Source organism: Tiliqua scincoides, chromosome 2 (genome assembly GCF_035046505.1).
Source record: "Tiliqua scincoides isolate rTilSci1 chromosome 2, rTilSci1.hap2, whole genome shotgun sequence".
NCBI lineage: Eukaryota > Metazoa > Chordata > Lepidosauria > Squamata > Scincidae > Tiliqua > Tiliqua scincoides.
In genome coordinates, this window is record NC_089822.1 from 256,599,103 (window position 1) to 256,625,490 (window position 26,388).

Sequence of the window (26,388 nt, forward strand, 5' to 3'; positions counted from 1 at the left end):
GCAAAATTTGCTCACAGCACTATATAAATTATGTGCTTGATTGTCAAGAAATCTCTTTCTGTTGAGCTGGATAGCCACTGCAGCGGGCAATAGTGGCATAGCTAATGCACGCATAGCCCGGTGATGCCCTGGAAGTGATGTCACAACTGGAAGTGACATCACACTCGGGTTTTTTGAAAAAGTGCAAATTGGGGGAAAACCTGCCTTCTCCCTCCAGCAGTTCACCACCCACTTGATCTGCTGCCTCCCCCCCAGCCAATGGCAAAGCTAAGGCTTCTTAACCCTCTTTTTTTGCTTTGGCAGCAGCAGCACAAACCTGGAAATGCCAGAGCTGCCGAGACACCACCCCTTGCTATGGCCTCATCCTGCACTGCCCTCAGAGTAGCCTGGCTGGCTGGCTGGCTGGCTCAGAGCAGAGCCCTGAAACAGCTCCCCCTGTGTCTCTGGAGCAGGCAGCCATCAGACAGGGGGAGCTCTGTCAGGGCTCTGCTCTAAGCAGGGCAGGGGAGGTTGGTATTCTCCCAGTCTCCCTATTAGAAGACACCTTTTACTGCCCTCTTCAGTATACTGTGTTCCTCCATTTGATTATTAGAAGACACCTTTAGCCACAAACTTCTCCCTGGGTTTTGAGATATGACAACCAAATTCTGTTCCATGCACTGCCCTTAAGGGTAGAATATTCAAACAAGCCGTACACAGGGCTACCGGCTCTGATTAGGTGGAACCTAATTAGCCTCCCTGGGGAGGCTCAAGCATGCCTTTTCACATGGTGTTTTGCCAGAAGATAACCCCTATTTGTTTGTAAAGGCCTCATCCCCTTACTGTCGTCACAAATTGGCACCTCTTCACTTTTATTATTTATTTATTCAATTTCCTTTCCTTCCCCCCCCATGGGGTACCCAAGGTGGCTCATGCAACAAATACAGCAATAAACACAGGAATACAAGATGCACTATAAACATTACAAAATTATAAAGTAACAAGATTATTAAAAAAAAAATTAGCAGCACAAGTTTAAAAGTCAGAATAGAGCTGAGCCAGCCTTGGCTTCCAAGGCTGAGTGTTTCACTCCTGAGTTTAGGGGTGTATTTGGTTTTTACATGCTGTCAAAGTGAATTCTCTGCTCTCAGATGCTGTGGGTTCAACCTGGGATCTGGGGGGCCTCTAGATAAATAGCCGGTGCTCTGCTACTGAGCTACTGCCCCATATGCAAATTGAGGAAACATTAAAGGCTGCACCAGGAGAATCCACATTTCACAAGCAGTATCTAATTTATGTATCATTTAAGCACATTCAAAATTTCTGTTTTACATAATACAATTCTGTGACCCAACTTTTTGCAATGCCATTTGGAGAGAAAGCACTTTCACCCCGAGAGGTGGAGACTCTTCTGTAGTCTGGGTCTCATTCTAAGGGGCCTGGTCCCCTAAGTACGACTAGATATTCAACTAGGGCTTTTGGTCTTGGAGAGACAGACCTGAGCAAGCTGCTTTGGGGCATCCTGTTCTACCTCTAAGGAGGAACCTAAGGAGCGTCTATAAACCATTAAGAAGATCATTCAGCTGGGGCCAGATGCACCTGCTTCCGAAGGTGGTCAATGCCCAACGCGCTTCAAAAAACTAGAAAAACATTTCATAACTCCGGCATTGCTTGGTGGATTTTCTTTTCTTTTCCAGGAGACCGGAGAACTAGAGAGGATGTATGGAAGCAGGAAATCCGGGGGCTCTTGAGCAGCAAACTGCTAGCAACCCTGGAAAGAAAAGATAGAAAAGCAGGGTGAGGAGTGGGGAGGTCACAAGCATCCACAAGCAATACCCAGGCGCCTCCACCGGCTTCTGCCTGCCAGCATTGTTCCCGGTCTCCACGCCAACGTCCACCATTTTCCACTGAGGAATATCCACGAGTGGAAAGTGGTTTTCATCCATCCCATCCACACGCAATGCCTGGAAGCCGACCTTCATCAGCAACCAATAGCAAAGCCCCCGCGTCTCAACCACATTCACTGCCACACACACACACACACACACACACACACACACACACAATCACACAAGGTTGGCAATGCTGGAGCATCACGCCAACCCCTGTCCACCCTTCACTCCCGCGCGCACACTCCCTGGTTTCAATCCGCAGACAGCCAGCGGCTTCCAGGCACGCTTCAGTGGGCAGACTTCCGCCGGCTTTCATCTGCTCCATCCACCTGCTTGGTCGCGACTCAGGCGACATATTTGAACTTGGCTTCCGAAAGCGACGGCCACCAGCTTCTGTCCGCCCACATCCACCAGCTTCCGCCAGGTCAGCCGGCTGACGTCCGCCAGCTTTAGACCATGGAGAGCCGCCTGCTTCAGCCACTTCCTCCCCCCTCGCTCTGCAAGTTCACGCAAAGGGAACTTGCCTTCTCTCCCCAGCCACCGCTCAGATGTCTCTCTGCTGCCTCCTCTCCTCCATGTGGCCTCCACCTTCTGGCAGAGCTGGCAGAGACATTCCTGTGCTCACACTGAGGTCACCTTGCTTTCGTGATGTCATAATGTCACATTCCTGATGTGATCATGTCACAAAGGCACCTGCTTGGAGAGGTGGAGACTACCCGGCCTTCCCATTCCACCTCCTCACCTATTGAGCCACATTTGGCTGCCAGGATAAAACACAGCTACCAGTGACCAGAAGCACCCACTTTACATGCCAACATATCTAGATGCCGGTCTGGCACCACGAGTTGTTTTACCCAGAACACTTATACACAAAATGGACATGAGGGCAGAAGGCATGACACTCAGGGAAGCCATGGGTCGACCCCACCCCTTCTGGGCCACGCCCATGCGCCAATCATTAGCAGGGTGCACAATTTCTTTCAGAGCTGGTTCTCACACAAGCTCCAGCATGATCTCAGGCAACCCAAAGGTGAATGGGGCCTCGGGCAGCACAGCAAAGCCAGGCAACAGCTGCAGCATTGCAAGGGCCGATGGTGCGCTCCTTCACCATCTCCCTAAGAGAGGCACGTGTTCCTGCAGCCGCCGCCTGGCTCTTCTGTGGAACTCCGTTTCTACAAGGCAGTGCCAGGACTGGAATGGATCTGAGCCCTTTCCTGCAAAGGCTTTGACAGGTTGCCGCCATGCACCAAGTAAGGCTTTGCCACCCCACTGGGGTCACAACCCACAGGTTGATTAACACTGATATACATAACAGTTTGAAAGGGGTGGAAGGAGGGGAGAATAAAGCCAAGACGTGGCATGTGTCAGTCCTCCCCTACGGCATCATTTGAGGGCATAGAAACAGATCTTGAATTAAGATTTCCTGTCTTTAGTTTTTATAATGATGCTCTGATCTTCTGAGGCTGTCTGAATCCACGTGGCTGGAATGCAGGTGCCTGCTGGGCACCACCACCACATTAGGGGGCAGGCAGCCTGTCATTCCCCCCCCCCACGAGGTATGCAGGGCCAAGGGCTTCCTCACCCCCCCATTTGTTGGCCAGTGCTTGTACCCCCCACATCAGGGCGGGTAAATTAACACGCCCCTGATCCCTGCAGGAGCCCTAGGCTTCAGCCTAGTTAGCCTAATGGATAATACGATGTCCCTGCTCTCCAGCCTCCTTGAAGGCACAGCCAGAGAAAGGTAGGAATTTGGGGGCTAAGCCCCACAGACCAGTGTCAGCCAGAATCAATGCATGAGACAGGCAAGGAAGCACCAGGAAAGAGAGCAAAGTGACAAGAGATTTATTTAAGGAACATATACTTGACTAGGTACAGACTCAGCAAAAGTCTACAGACCCGGGTGCGTATATGTGAAACGCTCCTAGAGTGTGGTGTAAGCAGGTATGCGCTGGTAGTTGGTGAACAGATAGAAAGGAATTTTCAAAGAAAGGAGATTTAGAATAGCTCTACACGTTTCTTCCCCATCCCTAACCTTGGCGGGGGGGGGGGAGAGAAAGTGAGAGTGGGATAGAGGGAAGGAAATTTGCAAAAGGAAAAGCAAGTTTCCCAGTGGGATTATTAAATATCTTTTTGGAAAAAGCCTGCCAAGCCTTGGTTTCGTGCAGCATTTTAGAAATACAAGAATGATGCCAGGACGCAGCTGGTTTTTGCCCATCGCACATCACTTGAGCAGGATCCCAATATTTATGGGAATCTGCAGAGACGGCATCACAAGAGTTGAAAGACAAGTATCTGATGGGAACAGTATTACATCAGATCCATCTTATCTCCTTTCCCAGAGAATGCGAGTGGACAGTAGGAGAAGTGAAGAGTCGACTGCCTGGTCTAAGTTTCAGAAAGCACAGTGTCCACAGTTTGGCATATAGAGACTTCCAGAAAATAACTCAGAATGCAATGCAGGATTGGCACAGGGAGGCGGGTCGGCCTGAGGGGTGCTGCCTGGCATATACAGGAATATACTTGCATACATTAAGGCATACAGTATATAGTCCATGTGTGCATAGCACCAATGAAAATAAAAGAACACGATTCAGAAAAAAATCACCATAGATAACACAGCCAAGCCTTGGGTTGATCCCAGTGAATCTCCTCACCTTCTCAGGTAGACTCTTCTCTTGCAGAGAGGCTCAAGCAGAGCTTTGGGAAGATATTGTCTAGCAGCCTAGAGATGTGCTGCACCTAAACCAGGGGGTACAGTTTTGACCCAGCCCCTCAAAGGACAAACCAGGGACGGAGTTTGTAGGCAAAGCGCTAAGGGCAGAGTTTTCTTGGGTGGCTCCACCTCCTCGAAGCTCATTTCTGGCAGGGACGTCACAGGAGGAGGATACTGGATTCTTGTCTGGTCGTCTAAAGTCAGCAGGACCCGTCAGAAGCTTTCGGGAGTGGTGGAACAGCCGCCGCCTTGCGAAGACGTTGGCTTTCGGGGGGCGTTAAAATACATATATTTCTTAAAACAAGATTTCATTCATTAAATCAGCCAGAGAAAAAGAGGTCTCTCAGCAGCAGGTGAGACAGTGCCCAAAAGACCCATGGCGCAGTCAGTCAGTGACAAGGGGAGCAGCCAAGTGACAAATCCACCTGTTCATATCATAGGGTATCATAGGGCCAGGATGCTGCGAGATCCCAGCAGATCCTGCGTGAGGCTTGGGACATAAGAACATAAGAACTGCCCCGCTGGATCAGGCCATAGGCCCATCTAGTCCAGCATCCTGTACCTCACAGTGGCCCACCAAGTGCCCTAGGCAGCACACAAGACAACAAGAGACCTGCATCCTGGTGCCCTCCCTTGCACCTTGGGTACTGTATACCTTGGGACAAGGTACTTACTCCTCTTGTTCACTGCAACCAGCGCTCATTTAGGTAGTTACAAAAAAAAGGGCACTAGTTTATATAGAAAAAGGGAAGCAGTAGAATAATTTTAAAAAAATGAAAATTCAGGCCAGGGTATTTAAAATACATATGGGGAAAGTGAGGCAAAGGGCTTTTTCCTAGGGTGGAGATTGAATCAGGAGGGGCACACAGGGAGAGGTGATACAGTTGGGAAAGGTGGCTGGGGCTGTGGGGCTTCGGAAGGTGTTCTCTGCAAATGCCCTCTTGCTAAGCTGACCTGGCATCTCAGGAGGCAAAGCTCTGAGGCACCCCCTCCTCAATCAGCCTGCTCCACCACCATCTTCCTCCGAGAAAGCAGAGGGTCTTGGTGATTTTGGAGGCAAACTTCTAACAAAAGTGACGTTCAGTCTTCTTTAAAATTTCAAAGGCATGCACAGAAACAGCCTCCTTTCCCACCTTTCGCCAAGTTGCTGCTAAAGAGCAATGGGACAGAATTCCAGAGAACAGCAATGGCCACTGAGCCATTCTCCTCCCACCCGTGTACAGAGGCCCTTCCCTTTGCTTCCTGAAATTTACCTTTTCGTTGCGGGTGTCCAGCTTTCAGACTGGCTAAGGAGAAAAAGAAGGAGAGATGAAATACTTATGACAAAGGAGCTGGATTCAGTTAGATCCAAACATGGAGTAGAGCCCTCCGGTCCAGCCTCTGAAACTCCTGAAAGAAGACTGATTGACCCACCTGCATGTTGTGAATTAGGTTCTGCTGAAGAATGGATAGAACTCCATCTCCAGACCCAGAAGCACTTGAGGAGCAGCGAGGAACACCCCCCAACATATATCTTCAAAATGCTTCCAGAAGGTGCCAGAGCTGCGGCATCCTTCCCGTCCCTCTGCATCATCAGATTTCCAGCCATGAAGAAGTTGTGACCCAGGAGACAGGCCAAGGGAACTTAAACCTTTTTGCCTAAAGTTGCATCTATGCCACAGGGATCAAATGTGTACACCCGTGGGCTGGGCAGATATGGGTTAAAGCCCCCGTTCCCCAGTGTAAATAGTGAAAAAGCCTTTTGCAGGATCCTCATGGAAATTGGCCACTGGTCCAGGAGGAAGGAGGACTTTCCCTTTTGTCATCTCTGCATTTCCAATACTTGTGAAATTCAAACTAAAAGAGTAGGGGAGGAAAGTAATCTCGACTCACGTCATTCAAAGCAGGCACACTAAGGGATACAATTCTGTCCTCATTCAAAGAGAATGAGAACAGAATCCTGCAACAAAATGTTGATCTCTACAGCTTCAATGTTCAGCTCCAGCTATTAAAGGCTCAGGCAGCCAATTCTTGCCCTTCCTGATGTCCTGTTCTGCCATTTCAGTGTTTTGTGGCTCCGGTGGGCCACTGAAGATGCTCACTCTGCAAAAGCCTGGATTTTTTTTTTTTTTTTTTTTGGAGGGGGGGGGGGTTAACTTCATTTATGGTTCTGCATACTCCCCAATGTAGAAACCACTACCTTATTTATGATGGCCCCATTTTAAGAGCCCTGCTGGATCAGGGCAAAGGCCCATCTTGTCCAGCTTCTTGTATCTCACAGTGGTCCATCGGGTGCCTTAGAGAGCACTCAAGACAACAAGATACCTGCATGCTGTGGTCACTCCCTTGAATCTGGCATTCAAAGATATGCAACCTCAGGGTTTTACAGGTAGCCTATATTCATAATGGTCTGTAGCCTGTGATAGACTTTTCCTCCATAAATCTGTCCAATCCTCTTTTACAGATATCTGGGCCAAGTATCATAACCACATCTTGTGGCAAGGAGTTCCACAGACTCACCGGGCAAATAAATGTTTTCTTTCCCGCCACTCACTTTCAGTAGGTGTGACCTGGTTGTGATGTTGTGTGAAAGGGAAAAGAACATCCTTCTGTCCATCCTATGCATAACTTAATATGCTTCGATTATGTCTCCCCTAAGGTACCTTCTTTCTAGACTGATCAAGCACAGTCTTGTCAACACGGACTAGCAGTGGCTCAGATAGGGGTAGGTCTGGGAGTTTCAGACCTTTTCCAGCTCTATCAGAGACACCAAGAACGGAACCTGAAACCTCCCACATACAAAGCAGGTGATCTTGCACTGATCTACAGCTTCCTTGCAAATTGCCTGTGCTCCGATAGGCACCCAACCACCCCAGTTCACTATTAATATGGAAGATTTTGAACTCCAGCCTTATTGGTTATGTCACAGTGAGGAAGCCAGCAGGATCATTTGTAGGGCTAATGCCAGGAGTTGGCAGTGCAGAGAATCCACCAAGGCTCATACTTCAGCAGGGAATCCACTGCCAATTGCTGGAGTCCCTGGTCCTGCTGTGGCTTCTTGTTCACCCACCCCGTCTCCAAGTGGGCAAGCAGCAGCAGATTCAAAGAGAAGGAGACAGCGAATAAGATTTAAATAACACGAGGTAAGTACTCAGTGAGGAAAATGAGCCACTTGTGGAAGGGAAATGCAGTCTTTTCATTGTTACCAGAATTGAACCAGAGTCATATTTCTACAGAGATCCCACCCTCTCTTCCTTAGGAGTCAGTCTGAACTCTCTTTAGGGATACCTCCGTTACCTTTGAAGTTGTGCATGACATCCTTCAGGATGGAATTGATACCACAGAAGTCCCAGGCTCTCCATTTCAGCCCAGGAGGGAAGCCCACCGGAATCTCAAACTTCTCCTTCTGCTCACACCTGGAAAGAAAGACTTATTCACTACCCATCGAGTCTGCAATGGTCAAGGTAACCAAGGAAAGCATCAGAGAGGACAGAACTCTCAACCAAAGTGACACTTGCTGGGTGCTGCAGTGAACAGGACCCTTCACCTGTCTGTGTGTCACATATTGCTGGCACAGCTTAGTCAACCTGTGCAAACTTATCATCATGGCCGCCACAATCTGCGCACACACTGAAAAGTCTTCACCAAGAGTGAGTATTATTTACTCTTGAAGAGCAGACTGATTGTTTTGGAAGGAGAGGTGGATCTGTAAATGTCACATGTATAATTCTTCCTCCTCTGCCCCTCTAGACAATTGTGTTGCCAGACAGTCCACTTACCCACCCACACCACTGCTGCTACCAAGTTAAATGGCAGTGGAGAGAAAATATAGGGGAAGGGAGGAGAGACCTCCTTCCCTCATGGGGAAGGGGAAAAACCTTGGAGGGTCCTATGCCCATAGAGCCCCTTCATGCAGTGTCCAAGAAAGAAGAGCAATCTGGCACTAGCTTTTCTTCTGTGCTTCCTGAAAATCCCTTTAAGAGGTCCTTAAGAACATTGGTGGGTCCTGCTTACCTCCGTAAGATGTTTCCACCATCCTAGAGGCAGAAAAAGAGAGAAAAGAGAAGTGTTAAATCTGATTATTCAAGACAAATGAAAGTATTTCTCCAGACTGTACATAATTACCTTACAGAATTTGCTGTGACAAGACAGCATCACCGCCAGCAGACATGGATTGAAAAAAGAATTAGGCTGCAATACTATACACAACTTTTCTGGGAGTAAGCTCTATAGAGCATAAAAGGGTTTATTCCCGAGTAGCCATGCATAGGATTGCACTATTTATGGACAAGTTTATAGAGAACAGGTCTTCTAATGCGCATTTAGTCATGTTAGCTCCATATACCCTCATTGCTCAGAGACAGTGTATCAATTGCTGGGGACATGCAACAGGGGAGAGGTGTTCATATGACCTACTAGTGAGCATTCTGGAAGCATCTGGTGGATCATTGGAAACAGGATGCTGGACCAGATGAAACTTTGGTCTGAATGGGCATGTTGACTTATGTTCCTTCCATGGAACACTATCAGCCCTTGGATAATTAGGACACCTGGTCCTCTTCTTGCCCAACTGACTGCAGATTGCCTAATATACACTAGTCCAGTGATTTTCAACCTTTTTCATCTCATGGCACACTGACAAGGTACTAAAACTATTAAGGTACACCATCAGTCTTTTGACAATTGACAAGGCACACTGTACTGTCAGCAGAGTGCTTCCATTCTCCAGTGGCCTACTAATAAATGACCCTCCTCCAAACTGCCGTGGCACACCTGCAGACCATTCACGGCACACCAGTGTGCCATGGCACAGTGGCTGAAAATAGCTGCACTAGTCAGTCCATGATTATGGTGGGAGTGCATCTTCATCAAATATAGAGAGCGTATGCTACAGGATGTCTCAATTACAGAAAATCCTCATAAGATAAGGCAGATGAATGCTCTGTCCCATTTTGCTTGCCTGCTCCTTACAATAAAAGAGTCCATTATCAGCACCATAAGTTCAGCTCCAATTATACCAGAGGTGTCAAACATAAGGCCCAGGGGCCGGAGACCACCCACCGAAGCTCTTCATCCAGCCCTTGGCCTCTCTCAGCAATACCATCAGTTGGTCTCAGCTGTTAAGCTGGTTGAGGTATCACTGCTGAAAGGGCAGCCCACATGATAATTGGGCTCTCCCATATTTTGTAAATGTGATCAAGATTTGTGTATTTTCCCTTTGCAGCTAATGAGTTCCTAGGTGAGAAAAAAAACTGCTTTGTTTTGTCATGACCTGCTTAATGACATCACTTCCTGCTTAATGACATCACTTCGGCCCTCAGCAGGTATCATGAATGCTATTCGGCTGCACGGTATGAAATGAGTTGACAGTCCTGAGTTATAAAGTATATGACTTGTCCACGTGGATAACCACAGAGGTTCACAAAAGTTCAGAGCCAACCTTCCTCTGGAGAAGGTCCTGTACTCTTCCCTCCACAGCCTCACCTCCAGGAGTTCTCTTGCCATCTGCTGACATTTCCCCTCCAACTCCTGAATGATGCCATCAAGGGAAGAGAGCTCCTCTGAGAGTCTGGCCATGCGCTCGTCCCTTTTCCTCACAATCTCCTTGTCCACCTCTTCCATCTGGGCCAGCAAACCGTTTTCTTCTGCATCCAGAAGCTGGTGCAGCTCTCTGAACTCAGCCACTGTCTTCTGCCTCTCTCGCTCGGTCAGTTTCTGTAACAAAGCAGATGGACAGAGGAGAAGAACAGTCCACAGGGAGAAATATGGTCAATCGTTTGTTTCAGTGGGTATATTTTGTGGGCTTTACAGATGGGTAAGGTAACCCTCTGACTTTTCCCAGAGACCACATTCTAGGTCCATCTTATTTCCCAAAGGAAAATAAGAATTTCTTCATTATGAAGCTGCTGAGATGGAATGAATATGCAAGTTAGATCCTGTGCAATTCAAACTCAGTCATTACTGAGAGCAGCCATGTAAAGAAGCCTGATTGGCTAGCCCAGGTCTTGGGGGGGGGGGGTCCTAGTAGGATTGTTGGGTTGCGCACATTCCGGGCCAGCTCAGTCAGGCTCCTGACAGGGTCCCCCTCCTGCCCAAACTTTCTTTAGTCCAAGACTAGCTGGCCGCTCTCTGGAGGGCCAGGTAGGAACTTTTTGCTTTCACAGAGATTGGCCAAGTGTGGGGGTTTTCTTGCCTACCCTGAAGCTGGGTGATGCAGAGTTGTCATAGGTTAATTGGTCACTTTGGCAGGTGTTGTGCGGGGTGGGTCAGCAGGCCACAGGCATAATCTGAGGCAAGCAAAGGCAAGGGGAGAGACAGTACACTCCCATGATGCTTGACCAGCTCAAAGAGGCTGGCTGGCAAGCCCCTGAACTGGAATAGGCAAAGCCTATTGGCCTGCAGGTTTGCCTGTGGGCAGAGCCATCCAGCTGCCTAGACCCTTGCGGGTTGCTGAGGATAGGCAAGTTTAGACAATGACTAAGCACTGCCGGGAGTCAGGTTGTATGCCCAATTACACCTTGGGCGATGCAGAAGGCCAGGACCCTTTCCCCCAGCTAGCTCCCGCCTGGCTCTTTTGCTCAGTTAGTGCTCTGCTGCTTTTTATGTATTAGTAGTTAACAAAGTGGCCCAGTTTATTTCCAAGTCTGTGTCTGGTGTGATTATTGGTGGTGTGGGGTAAAGTAACGGTTCTCTTTCAGGTGTCCTTAATATCTATTCCTGAAGCAAAAAAATCTTCATTCTAAGAGAGAAGGTGCTCACAAATTCACTCACACACCAAAAAGAATGCAGACTGTAAGCTCAAGCCCACCTTAAGGTGCAAGCAGTAAACACGTTCGACAATCTCATATGTTGCATGCTACAAATCAGCTCCCCTGCATGTACTTGTTCCCTTTCAGTCTCAATCCTCCTCTTCTGCATCTTTGGGGGTGGGGGGAATATTGAGTCCGGAGTCAGTGTTACACCAAACTTTATTAAAATCTAAATTACATTGAATGGATTTCCTAAATACATTTATAAAAATGTATGTTTTCAGCTTAATATGACTTATATAAAGGTATTTATAACTCAAGTACAGGACCAATCACCTCCTTTGTCTTACTGATGTGTGTTACTCCATGATGAAAAAAAGATGTGCCTTGAAGCCCATCTGCCCTAATTTTACATCTCTCTGCATGCTCCATCTATTCACCTTGTCATCGTCCCCCCGCCTGTGGCATACCTACGAGAGGTCCATGGGTACAAGTGCCCCTGGGCAGCACAGTTAGGGGAGCACCGCCCCCAACCATGCACCCTGAGGACTGCCCGCACCTGCTACCTCCCCATCGGGAGGCGTTCTAAGGGCCAAAGAGGCTGCATGCAGCCTCCCCAACCCTCAGAAGGACTTCTAAGTACTCTGGAGTACTCTTAAAACATCACTTTTGGTTTTTCAGGGAAACTGAAAGTGATGTTTTAAGGCACTCCAGAGGCCTTAGAAGGAAGGAGGAGGCACTGCCAGGCTTGCCCCTGGGCTGCACAGTGGCCAGGACCACTCCTGCCCCTGCCCCCTAATTTCAACAAACGAAACCCCCTAATCAAAATAAGAGCATACAGTGAAAGCAGAGGGTCAGTACACTTTGTTAGTGCATTTGCACTACGTCCCCCATAGTTACCCTGAGCTATCAAGTTCCTCCAAACTGCAGAAGAAGATTTGTAAATTGTCACCAGTGGCCTCACACCCATCCTGATGGGATATTTTATCCACGTGTGCTCTGCCTGGGAAGAACACATACTCACTCTTGCACTGCTTGACATTTTGGTCCCACTTTATAAACTCTTTGTGCATGTATATACATACACCTGAACACAAACCTTACATTTCACTCTCTCTAATATCATACAGTGCACTCTGCCTGGTCCACAAAAGCTTGTCCCACAATATATTTGTTGGTCTTCAAGGTATGGAAACCTTGAGATTCTTTGTTACAATTGAAATCTTAATCAATAAGGAGCATCTCCTTACCCAATCCAACTACGAGATCTCGATCTGCACTGAAAGTTGAATTCTTCAACGTTTTGTGTCAGCTTTAACAATAGTGACAACTTACGAGCAGCTCTTGACTTTCCATTTCGGTGTTTGACTGGTAGGCCAGAACTGTGTCCCTCATCTTCCTCAGATTCTCCAGGCAGACACGAATCCTTTCCTAAATGGTCAACAAAAGCAAACTGTTCAGGTATGGTTTCTTTCAGAGGCCAAAAAGTACAGTATATGAATCAAAACTTTTTTTAAGATATGGAGATTGGAGGGGGAAAGGCTCGTACTCTTTCCTACATGCCACCAGCAATGTTGGAGTCTTCCAAATCTGTTAAGTGGCGCTGGGACTCAACCCGCCCGCCCTTCCCCCCCCACACACACACAATGTGGGCAGAGGGCTGGGGGAGAAAGAAGGGAGACGTGAAGGGCTGGGAATAAGGAAGGAAGGGACATGGGTTCCTGGAGCTTCTCACCTCCCTCCCCACGCAATAATCTACAAATCCTTTTGCAGATTAGATGTGTTGAAGGAACTGTCAATGGTTTGTTTGACCAGGCAAGACTTTTCCTGCTGTGGAGCCCAAGCTACAAAATGTCCCTTAGTTATTTCCTTCAAAGCCTCCTCTCTGCTTTGTTACTTCCAAGTTCCTTACACAAATACAGGTCCCAAATGACTATTGAACCATCCCAGTCCATCAGAACATCATTCCAGGTGAGCTGCTCCCACCCAGCCAAAAGACAGAAGTGCCTGTTTGCGAGCAACTGATTCTCAAGTGGAACACTGAAGTTCTTATTCTACTTTTAATCCTAACATGAGAGATGGAGACACCCAAAAAGACATTTGGCCTTGGCAGAAACAACATACAATAGCTTAAGAACATAAGACAAGCCCTGCTGGATCAGGTCAAAGGCCCAGCTAGTCCAGCTTCCTGTATCTCATGGTGGCCCACCAGATGCCTCTGGGAGCACACAAGACAACACGAGACCTGCATCCTGTTACCATTCTCTTGCACCTGGCACTCTGAGGTAGCTTATAAGAGACTGGTCTGGGCTAGTACTGAGCTGATCCAAAGGCAAATTTCTAGGGTAGAGCTGGTAAACCCCTGGTTCCCCGTTCTGGCTGCCAGTGCAACCTCAGTCCCCCCTTCCACCTCCTCTGGAATCTGGCCAGAGTCCCTCCTCTCCCAGCTTGGCACCATCCAACTACATGCTGGTTGTCATTGTTGGTACAGGTTGCTGGGAGGGAGGCCCTTACGAAGACAGGCTACAGAACCTGTAGTCTAGAAAAAGGCATCTTCAGTCTAGAAATAAGGCACCTGAGGGGGGACATGATTGAGACATACAAAATCATGCAAGGGATGGATAGAGAAAAGCTCTTTTCCCTCTCCCATAAACACTAGAACCAGGGGACATCCGCTAGCCAGCCTAGGTGCCTTTAAAAGGGGTTTGGACCAATTTCTGGAGGAAAAGTCCATCACAGATTACAAGCCATGATGTGTATGCGCAACCTCCTGATTTTAGAAGTGGGTTATCTCAGAATGCCAGATGCAAGAGATGGGACCGGGATGCGGGTCTCTTGTTGTCTTGTGTACTCTCCGAGACATTTGGTAGGCCACTGTGAGATGTAGGAAGTTGGACTAGATGGGCCTTTGGCCTGATCCAGCGGGTCTGTTCTTATGGCGCCCTCCCTTGCCTGCTGACAGCACACTGTCAGTGTTGGCACAAGTTGCCGTGGGGGGCCTGTGGCAAACTCCCCCACCCAGTGACAGCACACTGGGCACTACTGCTGCCACTGGGACTGGGGGTCCAGGAGTGAGTGGGGCCAGGTGAGGTCCTCCCATCAGCATGGCCCTGAGCCCGTGCCCAGCCTGGTCTTACAGGTGCCCACCTGGTGCTCTTGGGCGGCCTCCTCCACGGGCACCACACTGTGGCCTCGGTGCAGCCGGGACTTCTCGCACACCAGGCAGAGGAGGGCGCCATCGTCCTGGCAGAAGAGCTTCAGGGGCTCCTGGTGCCCCTGGCACAGTCCGCCTCCCTCCTCCGGCCCGAGCTGCCTGGCCACGCCTGCCAAGCTGGCCAGCAGCGCGTTGGGCCTGCAGGCGCCCTGCTCGGCCGCCTCTCCGCAGTCAGGGCAGGCGGCGCCTGCTGCGGGCGCCTCTCCCCAGCGCCGGGCAAGGCAGGCGCGGCAGAAGCTGTGCCCGCACGCCAGGCTCCGCGTAGACGTCCTGGCAGATGAGGCAGGTGGTCTCCTCCCGCAGCCGCAGCCTCAAGCGCCCCGCGGCCATGCCAGGCGGCAGCAGCCCCACCAGGTCCGGGCTCCCCTATAGCGCCTGCTCAGGCACCTTCCAGGAACACCCGGGAAACCAGCAGCACGTGCGAACGCGGCCGCGATCTCCCCGCTGATTCGTCCTGCCTGCTCCTAAAGGGGACAGGTAGGCAGTGGCGTAGCCTTGGGGGGGCAAAGCACTAAGTTTTCCAGGGAGCCCCTTTTCGCACCCACCACCCGGAATGGCTCCGAAAGGGAGGGGCCGCCTGCACGCACGCTGTGAGGCTCCCTGCAAAACTTAGTGCTTTGCCCCCTTCTAGCTATGCCACTGCAGGGAAGCTTTCTAGAGCTCCGGTTTCTCCTTCCAACGCAGGGCTCTGGGCAGCTGCAGTTTCGTTTCCCCTGTGGCCAGGCGTTCCTCCGTCCCTAAGTCTTGGCGATGAAACAGGAGGAGGGGTGGAGAGGCAGCCTCGCCTCCTGGAGCGAAAAGTCACCCAATTGGCCACCTCGGGTACTTCCCCCCCACTCCTATTTTCTTCTCGATCACAAGTTTCTCCTACTGTTCTTCGAAGCAGTGGTTTTGGATACTGTGCTTCTCTCCTGCCTCGTTTATCTTCACAACAGCACTGCGAGGTAGGCTAGGATGAGGAGAGTGACCAGCTACGATGGAGGATAGAGTGTCTATACCTTTAACCATTGTATAGAAGAGGGAATTTTGGAAGGTGCAGCTTTTTAAGCCCTTCCATGTTGAGCTGCACCTGCCAAATCCCATCTTCTACAATGGTTCAAGGTGCAGGCACTCTGTCCCACTTTGGTCACCCTGGGGATGGGGCACCTCCCTTATGAGGAGAGGCTACAGCGTTTGGGGCTCTTCAGTCTAGGAAAGAGGTGTGTGGGAGGGACATGACTGAGACATACAAAATTTAAATTTGGGTGCTTAAATTCTGACAAAAGGATAGCCAGCAAGAACAAAGTCCTGCCTGAATATTAAATTAAGTTGCAATTGCCCAGCTGAGCAGTTCTTTTCAGTCTCTGGGTCAAGAAGTCTCACCCACCATTAAGGACCTAAGGCTGGGGCAGCACACCTTGCCATGTTTATTGTGCCCCAGGAACTTCCTTGGATAGGCCATTCTGTTCTGTGTCCTCCTGGAAACACCCAATCAAGCCCAGGAAGCTCATGATGCATAGCTAAAGAAGCAGCTCCAAACTCCTTTGTTTACCTAGGAATGCTTTGTTTCCTTTATGCAAATTTCTATATCTTCCCCTGCTCTAGCAGGCCAAACAGAGTAATCTTTCCAGCAAGATGTTCTGAGGTTTCTCTCCTAATAGGAACTTGAATTTTTTTAACATGGCTCCATTAACAACTGAGCCAGCCCCCGGAAGAACCATTTCCAAGATTTACCTTTCCGTAGTCGAGATTGAGATTTCAGTGTGCCTAGGAAGAAAATGGAGAGATGAGATATTTATGACGATGATTCTCACACCTTTTCCCCAGGAAAAGAAGCTGTGTTCTGATACATCCAAGACACCTATGCCTGAGAGCCAATCAGGGAGCACATCCTCACAGACCTAGGGTGCAGTCCTTAGCTATGGGCAATGCAACTCCAAGGTAAGGGAACAAATAACTGCAGGATGCAGCACCTACCCCACTGGCATAGATATGCCAGCACTGGAAAGTTCATTAGGATTGCGTCCTTAACCTCTGAAACTTCTGTTTGAAGATAGGTTTGCCCAATCTTCAAAGGAGACAACTACAAACTGTGTACCAGGATCTGGCCATGAAGGAACATCTCAACTGAAGACCCAGCAGCTCTTAAAGAACAGCACTGCAAAGGAAAGCTCCATCACACTTCAGGATGGTGGCAGTGCCAGCACCTTCCTTCCTGCCCATTAGCATTGTCTGTCTGTTCCATCCTCAACAGAGTTATTACCGAGGATCCAGATTAAGGACACTTCAAGCAGGGGAATACCTGCCTCCATCGTAGGTTGACTAAATTCTGCCTGCTCGACCCTGTTCCCTTTCCCGAGAGGTCTTCAGTGGGTTCTGCTGCGTGGCAACTCCCTGCCAGGGAAAACATGTCTCCATTGTGAGCAGAGTGATTTCCAGCTGCTCGGTCTCTCTCTTTCTCTCCTGCAAAAGTAGTTCTGTCTTATATCAGAACTACTGCCTAGTTTAACTGGTCCAAAGTCTGGATTTCAGTCTCTGCAGGAAAGCAGCATTTTTGGGTTGACTGGGATAGTCCTGGTAAGGAAGAAGCCTGGAACTGTGTCAATGACTTGATTCTCTATTTTATGCATTGTTTTATATTCATTGTGGGATGACCAGGTGGCCCCCAGGGCAGCAGCAGAACACAATGAAATTTATTCCACAAACAATAAATAAGTCATCTGCTCCCCCCTGTGAACAGCAAGACAAGCTTTTGCAGTGGACTCTTCATAGGAGCCAGTCTGAAATTGTGGCAGGGATGTTTCCATTACCTTTGAATTCCTTTCTGATGTTCTCAAGAACAAGACTGATTTCCCAGAAGTTCCAGCATCTCCATTTTAGCTCAGAAGGGAAATCCATCAGAATCTCAAATTTCTCCTTTTGCTCACACCTGAAAAGAAACATTTATTCGCTACCTGCCAAGTCTGAAACTTTCAATGCAGGAACAGTCAAGGCATCCAAGAGGGCAGGATCCTCTTCCATTGCCATGAACAGTGCACACTAAGAGACACTTATGGGGTGCTAGGGTGGATGGGAATCATTCACCCTGTTAGGAACCCCCAGTCTGTATGTAACATGGAGCTGGCATGGCTTAGTTCACGTTCCCCCATAACCAGCACTTGGTCCTCCCAACAGTTCTGTAAAGAAGGTTAGAATGAGGAGAGGACGAGGGGCCCTGGTTCACCCGAAGGAGCTTCACACCGGAATGGAGTACATCCTGGGTCTCCCTGTGCTTTGTCCAGCATTCTAATTACTACATCAAACCAGCTCTCTTTCCAAATCCCTTTTGATGGCTATGACTTTATGGTAAAGGACATCACTGCTGTGCCCTCATTAATCTTCTTGCTTAAGTGATGCGGGCAATATGGCTGTCATCCCCCCAGTTCTATCCCATGCCAGCATTGTCCCAGCTGCACGGAGGAGCAATACTGACATGGGGAGGCACAGCTTCGCAAATATACCCTGGAAACACTGCAGTGGCTCCCAAACTTCCAGGCCTTACTTTAACGCAGTGGTTCTCGAACTTTTCTGGCTTGCGCCTCCTGATCCTTGTGGCCACGGCTCCCCATTACAACACCTCACCTCAGTTACCCCCAAAATGGGGATGAAGGTGTTATAATTATACACTAAAAAAAAATCTGCCAGCACTCTGAGGCTGCAATCCTAACCACACTTACCTGAAAGTAAGCCCCATTGAACAAAATAGGACTGAGTAGACCTGGTTAGGATTGTGCCCTGAGTTTGTTAGCAGCACACCTGGAGGGTTTTGGAAAAGGAGGGGGGAAGTGATGAATTTGCTAGGGAAGGGGAAGACTTTGTTTTGTGTGTATCTGCTAATTGCAAACTGAGACCTAGAGACTGTTCGGCTGGAATCCTAACCCCACTTTCCTGGGAGTAAGTCCCATTGAACACAATAGGACTTACTTCTGAGTAGAACTAGCTAGGATTGTGCCTTTTGTCTTACAATGGCAGCCAACAGAGTACCCCCTCCCCCAAAAGGAGGCAGGAGGAAAAAGGGGAATGGCTGAAAAGGAATGGGGATTTTAATTTTTAATCAATTTTTGGAGACAAAGCCATCAAGAGTGGCTTTTTTTCTTTTTTAAAGGGGGAGGAAAAAGAGAAAGGTGAGGATCCTGGGTTAAGCTGACACAAACCCCACGCCTATGTAGGTCTACTTAGAAGTAAGCCCCATTTGAGTTAATGGGGCTTACTCCCAGGAAAGTGTGGAAAGGATTGCAGCCACAGCCAGCAAGATTACAACTCACCCCAAAGTAGATGGGGGCTGCTCACACACACACACCCAAAATGTAGATGCCACCCCTGTTCCCCCAGGCAAGATGGAGGGATGCAGGCTGGGGCATTTCCAGGATGCGCAGGGTGAGGGGCACACTGGGAGATGTAGTCCTTGGGGCAAGGTTGCACATGGAGAGAGCTCCATGCTAAGATGCGGCACCTCTGCCTGCCTGCCCAGCCAGCCTTCTCTCCCACCTCCCCCCAGCATGTTTCACAGCCCTCCCAGCCTCAGGCTGCCCCACGCACCTCCTTCACAGCTGCAGAAAAGCAGCAAGTCAGCAGGCAGCAGGTGCAGCTGAGCAGAGCAGAGCAGCCTCTCTCGGGGACATGCCTGGCGACGCCCCTAGAGGCAAACCACGCCTCACTAGGGAGGTGGGACGCACAGATTGAATACCTCAGCTTTAATGTGAGGGGAACATAAGAACATAGAAGAGCCCTGCTGGATCAGGCCTAGGGCCCATCTAGTCCAGCTTCCTATATTTCACAGCGGCCCACCAGATGCCTTAGGAGCACACAGGATACTTGCATCTTGCTGCCACTCCCTGCATCTGGCATTCTTTCTGTGAACCCGGAAGTCACGCAGGAGACGTGATTTCCCTCAGTCTGAGCCTTACAGAGGCAGCGCTCGGATATGCTCCCCTTCCATTTGGACTGTGGGGGTGTGTGCCCCCAACGACCACATGACCACACGCGGTCATCGGATATGTGATACCGATATTAGCCGGAACGTCACTAAGGGGCACGCACCTGTAATTAGCAGCTATCTGATTTTTGAATAGTTTCAGGGTTTGAGGCAATTAGTTATCTGATCTTTCCTTCACTTTTTTAACGACCCACCAAAAATCAGGTCGCAACTCACCAGTGGGTTCCGACCCACTTTGGAAACCACTGCTCTAACTGTACTAGCCAATCTCACCATACAGACCATGACCCACATTTTCAGAAGCCATTCCACTAGAGGTGGAGGATCCATTTTTGTTCCATTTCAAACAGATACCATTGAAAATATGCTACTTATTACATGAAACATGAAGGGCAATGAGTGGAAATGACTTACCTCTGCAACACGCTTGTAATATCCTAAAGGGAAAAGAGAGAAGAACAAGATGAAACCCCAGATGCTCTAGGGCAGTGTTTCTCAAACTGTGGGTCAAGACCCACTAGGTGGGTCGCAAGCCCATTTCAGGTGGGTTCCCATTCATTTCAATATTTTATTATTATTATTATTATTAACAGTATTTATATATCTTAGACTAGATGCCACTATGGCAGTGGTTCTCACACATTTAGCACCAGGACCCACTTTTTAGAATGAGAATCTGTCAAGACCCACCAGAAGTGATGTCATGACCGGAAGTGACATCATCAAGTAGGAACATTTTTAATAATCCTAGCCTGCAATCCTACCCACACTTACCCAGGAGTAGGTCCCACTGAATATCACTGTTAAAAGAATATACATAGTAGCTTGTTAAAAGTACAGGTCTGTAACATTTCCCCAAATGCAGTCACATACCATGGTAGCATCAAGTCTAATATATTAAAAATAAAATATTGAAAGGACTGGGGACCCACCTCAAATTGACTCGTGACCCACCTAGTGGGTCCTGACCCACAGTTTGAGAAACACTGCACTATGGTATGTGAGTGTATTTGGGGAAATGTTACAGATCTATACTTTTAACAGGCTATTGTGTATGTGCTTTTAACAATGACGGTTAATGGGACTTACTCCTGGGTAAGTGTGGGTAGGAGTGCAATCTAGAATTGTTAAAAATTTTCTTGCATGATGATGTCACTTCCAGTCATGGCATCACTTCCTGTGGCTCCTGACAGATTTTCATTCTAAAAAGTGAATCCTGGTGCCACAAGTTTGAGAACCACTGCTCTAGGGCGACCCCTGGATGGCAATGCTCACATGCCCCCCCCCCCTTTATCAAGATGCTGGGAATTGCCCTAACATACCACTTGAGGACTGAGCCAAAGGTTTGTTTTCACAAAGCAGGGACAAAATGTCACCTCTGAATTAAGGAACTGGCCCAAACTCTACAAATTAAGAAAGCCACACAATGGTTCCAACTAAATGTGACACTAATGCTTGGTCAGGCAGCACAAAAGCTGTGCCATTGTTGGGCACTTCACAGTCACCAGCTCAAACTTCCAGTGGCTCTCTGCACCCACCAGCAGCCCCTGTAGCAGGTAAGGTGGAAGGGGGGTGCAATTCATGGGCAGTCCACGCTGAGGAGTGACCTGAACTGGAGGAGTGGTTGTAGGTCAGGGGAAGATCTCAGCAACAGTCATGCACACCAGACATGTGAGATGCCACCAGGTGATCTCCTGAAGGTAAGACTGTAGCCGGACTAGCCTAGCCTATATTATACATCAATGGTCTTCAGGAGTTCCCCTGGTGGCATCTCACATTTCTCTTCCATCTCCCGGATGGTATTTTCCAGGGAAGAGAGTTCCTCTGAAAGTCTGGCGATGTCCTCTTCGTCCACCTCTTCCATCTGGGCCAAGAGAAGTTTCTCTTCTTCCTCTAGAAACTCCCGAAGAAGTCTGAATGCATCCACTGTCTTTTGCCTCTCTCTTTCAATCATATCCTGCAACAAATCAGTCAAGAGAAAGAACGCAAACACAGCTTAAAGTCTGAAATAGAGCCAGTTCTTGGAATTGCAGCTGGCACGCTTGGTTAGCTTTAAAGGAAGGGGTTTAAGGTTCCCTCCCAATGTATAAAATGTCACTGGGACCCTTGCTATGACAGTAGACAAATGAATTTTTCTTCTTAGGAAAAAAGTTAACAGACTGGCAGGCCCTTGTGTCACTCATGAAGAGATCTTCCCCTTCTGCATATGGTGCTTGCACCCAGGTACATATGTGTGGGATCACAGCCTTAATACTGGGATGACTTTATCAAAATCATATCTTCTTTATCAAAATCATATCTTAACAGACCTATTGTATGGACATTCTATATGGGTCATGAAGCTCCAGCACTGAACCCAATTTAGACATTCCAAAGGAATCACTAAAACCAGCTCTAAATTACACTAAATTACACTAAATTACAGCGAAACCTACAAGCAGGTCTTGACTTTGCTTTTCTGTGTTTTCTTTGCATGCCAGAAGCTCTTCTTTCTTCTTCCTCAGATTCTCCAAGCAGTTACAGATCTGATCCTGAAGGGAGAAAAAGTTCAAGCACAGCTGCTTTTAAGGATTTATGCACTGAAGTACACTGATTGTAAAAGTTATTCTGTAGGTTCCCCTGGGAGATTGTTTTGATAGGTAGGATAAAGTCAATAAAAGAAAAATGGTCACTTAAAGAGAACAACAAATGGAGCACTGTGGCAATCCTGGCCCCTGTGCCACCCGGAGACCAGGACTACAAAATGCCACTTCCGGTCACCACTGGAGGCCTTCATTGACCTCTGGAAGGCCTTAGAAAGGTACTTCTGGTTTTCCTCAAAAAACTGGAAGTACCTTTCTAAGGCCCTCCTGAGGCTATCATGTCTTTTGCGGAGAGAGGATTTCCCTAGTGACCCCTTAAAAAAATTATTAATAGATTTTATTGCTCTGAGATGCTTTTATGGTTGCTATATCCCCCCTTACCCTGCAGATATTGAGTTCTGCGGATAGTTGGATCCACAAAAGGGTCCTTGGAGGACCTCCCAGACACGTCTGGAAGCGCCTTCCGTTCAGGTCTGGGAGGTGGTCTGAGGCCCTCCAGCTACAGACACCCGCTGATATTCAGACCTGTGGACACCAAGCCCATGGATAAAACAAGGGCTTGCTGTATATTTTAGCTATGTTTTATCTTAATTGTACACTGCCTTGAGCTTTGGAAACGTGGCTTAAATTTTTTAAAAATAAATACAATAAATACAAGCGTCCAGCCCTGGACCCACTACCACAGTGTTTGGAAGTAGAGGGGGGCCTGAAGGTACACCATCCAGAGAAGCGCAAGCCAGCAGGAACACTGACACATGCACCCCCAATATACGTGGGAGCGGGTATTGCAATAATATATGTGCCCTGGGTGGTCCCAGGTCTTGTTCTTTCCACATACAAAGAAAAACACAGACAGAAATAAGCTCATTAGTCTTTAAGGTGTTGTAAGAATAATTCCTCCCCCCCCCCCACACGCACACACACAGAGCAGTCTGGGCACCCAATCCCATCCAATTTTCCAGTACCAGTGCAGTTGTGCCAATGGGGTATGCACTGCACCCTGTGGTGGGGAGGCAGTCACAGAGGCCTCGTCAAGGTATGGGAATGTTTGTTCCCTTACCTCGGGGATGCACTGCGGCTGCACCGGTGCTGGAAAGTTGGATAGGATTAGGCTCTGACACCACTACGGGAGCAATCCTAACCCCTTATGTCAATGCTTTCCAGAACTGGCATAGCGGTGCCAATGGGCCATGTGCTGCATCCTGCAGTTGGGTGTCACTCACGGAGGCCTCCTCAAAGTAAGGGAATGTTTGTTCCCTTACCTCAGAGCTGCATTGCCCTTATGTCGGTGCTGCAAAGCACCGACATAAGGGGTTAGAATTGCGCCCTACCTCTCCAGAAGCTGCCCTACAGGAGCCTCCAGGTGCCTGCGGAAGGAAACTCTTATCTTGCTCAGGTAAACCTTCCCTTCAAAGGCTTCCTTCCAAGGATCTCTTTCCCCAAGGCAAGTCAGCCCCCTCCCCAAGAGGATCAGGCTCCTCTCATGTCCATACAGCAGAAACTCATAGTGCAATTTCCCAGTTCTGAGTCCTGGGGGGGCGCCTTACCTTGTACTCCTCCACAGCCTCGTCTGCAGGAACCACACGGTGCTCTCTGTGCCTCTTGGATCGCTCACACACCACACAGATAAGAGCTTCATCGTCCTCACAGAAGAACTTCAGGGGCTCCTGGTGGTTGTCACAGACCCCCCCTGCCACTGCCTCCTTCGTCACCTGATTGCTCAGCTGCTTGACAATTTCAACAATGTTTGCCAGCTGCCTGTTTGGCATCCAGGACTTTGGCTGAACTGTTTCTCTGCACTGCGGGCACGAGACTGTGGACGTGGGTGGCTTCTCCCAGCACTTGAGAATGCAGCTTTTGCAGAAATTGTGCCCGCACTTCAACATCACAGGGTCTGTGAAGAAGTCCAGGCAAAGGGGGCAAGTGGTTTCATCCGAGAGTCTCTTTGGATTGTCAGCAGCCACGGCTCAAATGAAAACTCCACCAAGCAACAACATAACTTTCGGTTTCCTTTCCACTGCGCAGTGAACTGGAGAAATGATTGGGCGGGCCTCTTCCCGGAATAGCTGAAAAGGGTTGCATTTCAGTTATGGAACCAGAAGGGGGAGGCTTTGCCATTCAAACCATGTACTACAGCAGGAGCCTCAGTCTCTAGCCCGAAGACAAAGACACTTGTGGCAACATAAAGATAAACCACTTGGTTGTACAGTAATAGCTCCTGTGGGCTGGAGTTCACTTCATCAGATGCATAAGGTGTTCTTCTCAGTTGTCAAGTAGGTATTATCCCAGTACATGGGAAGAAAAAGAAGAGACACCCATGGAAAAAACTATTAGACTAATTGAGAGGCATGAAATAAGAACATAAGAGTCCAGCTGGACCTGTCCAAAGGCCTATCTAGTCCAGCTTCCTGTATCTCACAGTGGCCCACCAGATGACCCAGGGAGCACACAAGAGAACAAGAGATCTGCATCCTGGTGGACTCTGGCATTCTGAGGTAGCCCACTTCTAAAGCCCACTACAGGAGGATACACATACTCATTGTAACCCATGATGGACTTTTCCTCCAAGAATTTGTCCAAGCCCTTTTAAAGGCATCCAGGCCAGATGACATCACCACATCCTGTGGCAAGGAGTTCCACAGACTAACTACACACTGAGTAAAGAAATACTTTTAATTTTTTTTAATTTTTTTTCTGTTTGTATTTGTGTATAAAATAAAAACATAGATTTAAAAGAAGAAGAAGAAATAATTTTCTTTGGTCAGTCCTAACTCTCCCAACACTCAATTTTAGTGGATGTCCAAATGCAAGTATGGTTCAAACCTCCTTATACGTGGGGGTTTCGTTCCCCAAATCCGCACTGGTAAAAAGAATTTGCATGTAGCCAAATTGGAAATGACGTTTTTCCAGCAGTGACAGAAACATGCTGTAAAAATGTCCCTGTAATGTTTCTCAGCATGAAACAAGGGGGGGGGGAGCTTCCCTTACCTTGCATAGCAAACTGGCAGGCAGTTTCCAGGCGCTCGGGAAGCTATTTTCAGATCATGTTGCCTCCTCCCCTCCATTCACCCTCCATAGTGGAAGCTCATGTCCCCTTAAGAACACTGAAGCAAGGAGACTTCAGCCAGCACCCACATTTTTTTCTTTTCCTTGTCTCCTTGACAGGGTCCCTGATCCTGTGGGCAAGCAGTAGTCTCCTCCAAAGCACAACAGTTTCCTTCTTCAGTATACTCCCTTCCTGTACTGGATTTATACTTTACCCACTTTATTTGTACTTTACCCACAACCCGCTCCCTGGTTGTTGACATACAACAATATTTGGCCCTCTGTGCTGCCCTTTCCAGAAGAATGCTCTAGCAAGCCCCGCCCAGAGCTACTGCCACCCAGTCAGTGGAACAGTTTCCATGGGGAGGTTCACCTCTCTCTACTCACTACTGAGTTTTGCCAGAAGCAGAAACTTTGGGGGGGGGGGGTCAAAAACCTTCCTCTGTAGTGTCTTTACAAATCAGCACCTCTTATCTTGCCTTGGCTAACAAGTCTAGTGTTTCAATGTGGAGTGCAGAAGCAAAATCAAGATGGACAAAAAATGCCTGGATGATTTGCAGTAGATCAACCAGGTTCTCTACAGTCCTTTTAGCAATAGCAAGCATCCTACCCACCAGTGACCCAACACAATTTTTGGTGGGTCACAAAACTGACATGCTGTTTACTGAAAAGGAAAATGTGCTGAGCCCCAGTAGCATAGCTAAAGAATGTGTAGCCCGGTGCAGAGCTCAAAATGATGTCCCGGAAGTGATGTCACAACCAGAAGTGACATCACACCCAGGCTTTTAAAAAAATGAAAATCAAGGGGAAACCTGCCTCCTTCCCCCAGCACCTCACCACCCACTTGCTCTGCCACCTCCCACCAACCAGTGGCATAGCTAAGGCATCTATACACTACCTGGGATCAAAGAAGATTTTGTAGCCCCCCCTTCCATGACAAAATCAAATTTAATTAAGTAAATAGATAAAAAGTGTGCCCCTTATTGGTTAGAAGCACTGTGCTGGGGTGAAGAGGGACAATTATTCTCTCCCTACTATATATAAGGGGAGTACCATTTGAAAAAGTGCCTCTTTACCAATTAGCAGGAGTAGCTATATTATGATAATGGAAATGAGAGCTGATGCATATTAACACCTTATTGGTTCCATCCTGTGTTATAATAACATCTCATAGGCTCTCAGAACAATCAGTCTCATAAGGCAGTTTTGAGTTAAGTAAATCCACTTTTTGTTCCATAAAGCAGTTGTGTTTTCATTTTCTGGTTAATTGGCCATACCTTC

At 48.3% G+C, this 26,388-nt stretch overlaps 1 protein-coding gene across 4 annotated transcripts; it reads right to left on the minus strand.

The window, feature by feature from the left end:
* Positions 1–878: 878 nt before the first annotated feature.
* Positions 879–24,038, minus strand: LOC136641284 (zinc finger protein RFP-like). Of its 4 annotated transcripts, none has more exons than XM_066616991.1 (8): positions 17,316–17,371; positions 16,240–16,272; positions 12,648–12,743; positions 10,048–10,278; positions 8,578–8,600; positions 7,861–7,979; positions 5,838–5,870; positions 879–1,750 (listed from the first exon to the last, which is right to left on the minus strand). In XM_066616991.1, the coding sequence occupies exons 3-8, from the start codon at positions 12,705–12,707 to the stop codon at positions 1,689–1,691; spliced, it is 528 nt and encodes a 175-aa protein (XP_066473088.1). In that variant the 5' UTR covers positions 12,708–12,743; positions 16,240–16,272; positions 17,316–17,371; the 3' UTR covers positions 879–1,688. The 4 variants fall into 4 exon arrangements, with proteins under 4 accessions (XP_066473088.1, XP_066473087.1, XP_066473086.1 ...); XM_066616990.1 differs by having other exon boundaries at positions 879–4,848; XM_066616989.1 differs by lacking the exons at positions 879–1,750; positions 5,838–5,870; positions 7,861–7,979; positions 8,578–8,600 and adding exons at positions 19,895–19,917; positions 21,336–21,437; positions 21,916–22,011; positions 23,610–24,038 and having other exon boundaries at positions 10,142–10,278; positions 17,316–17,434.
* Between the last annotated feature and the right edge of the window lie 2,350 nt (positions 24,039–26,388).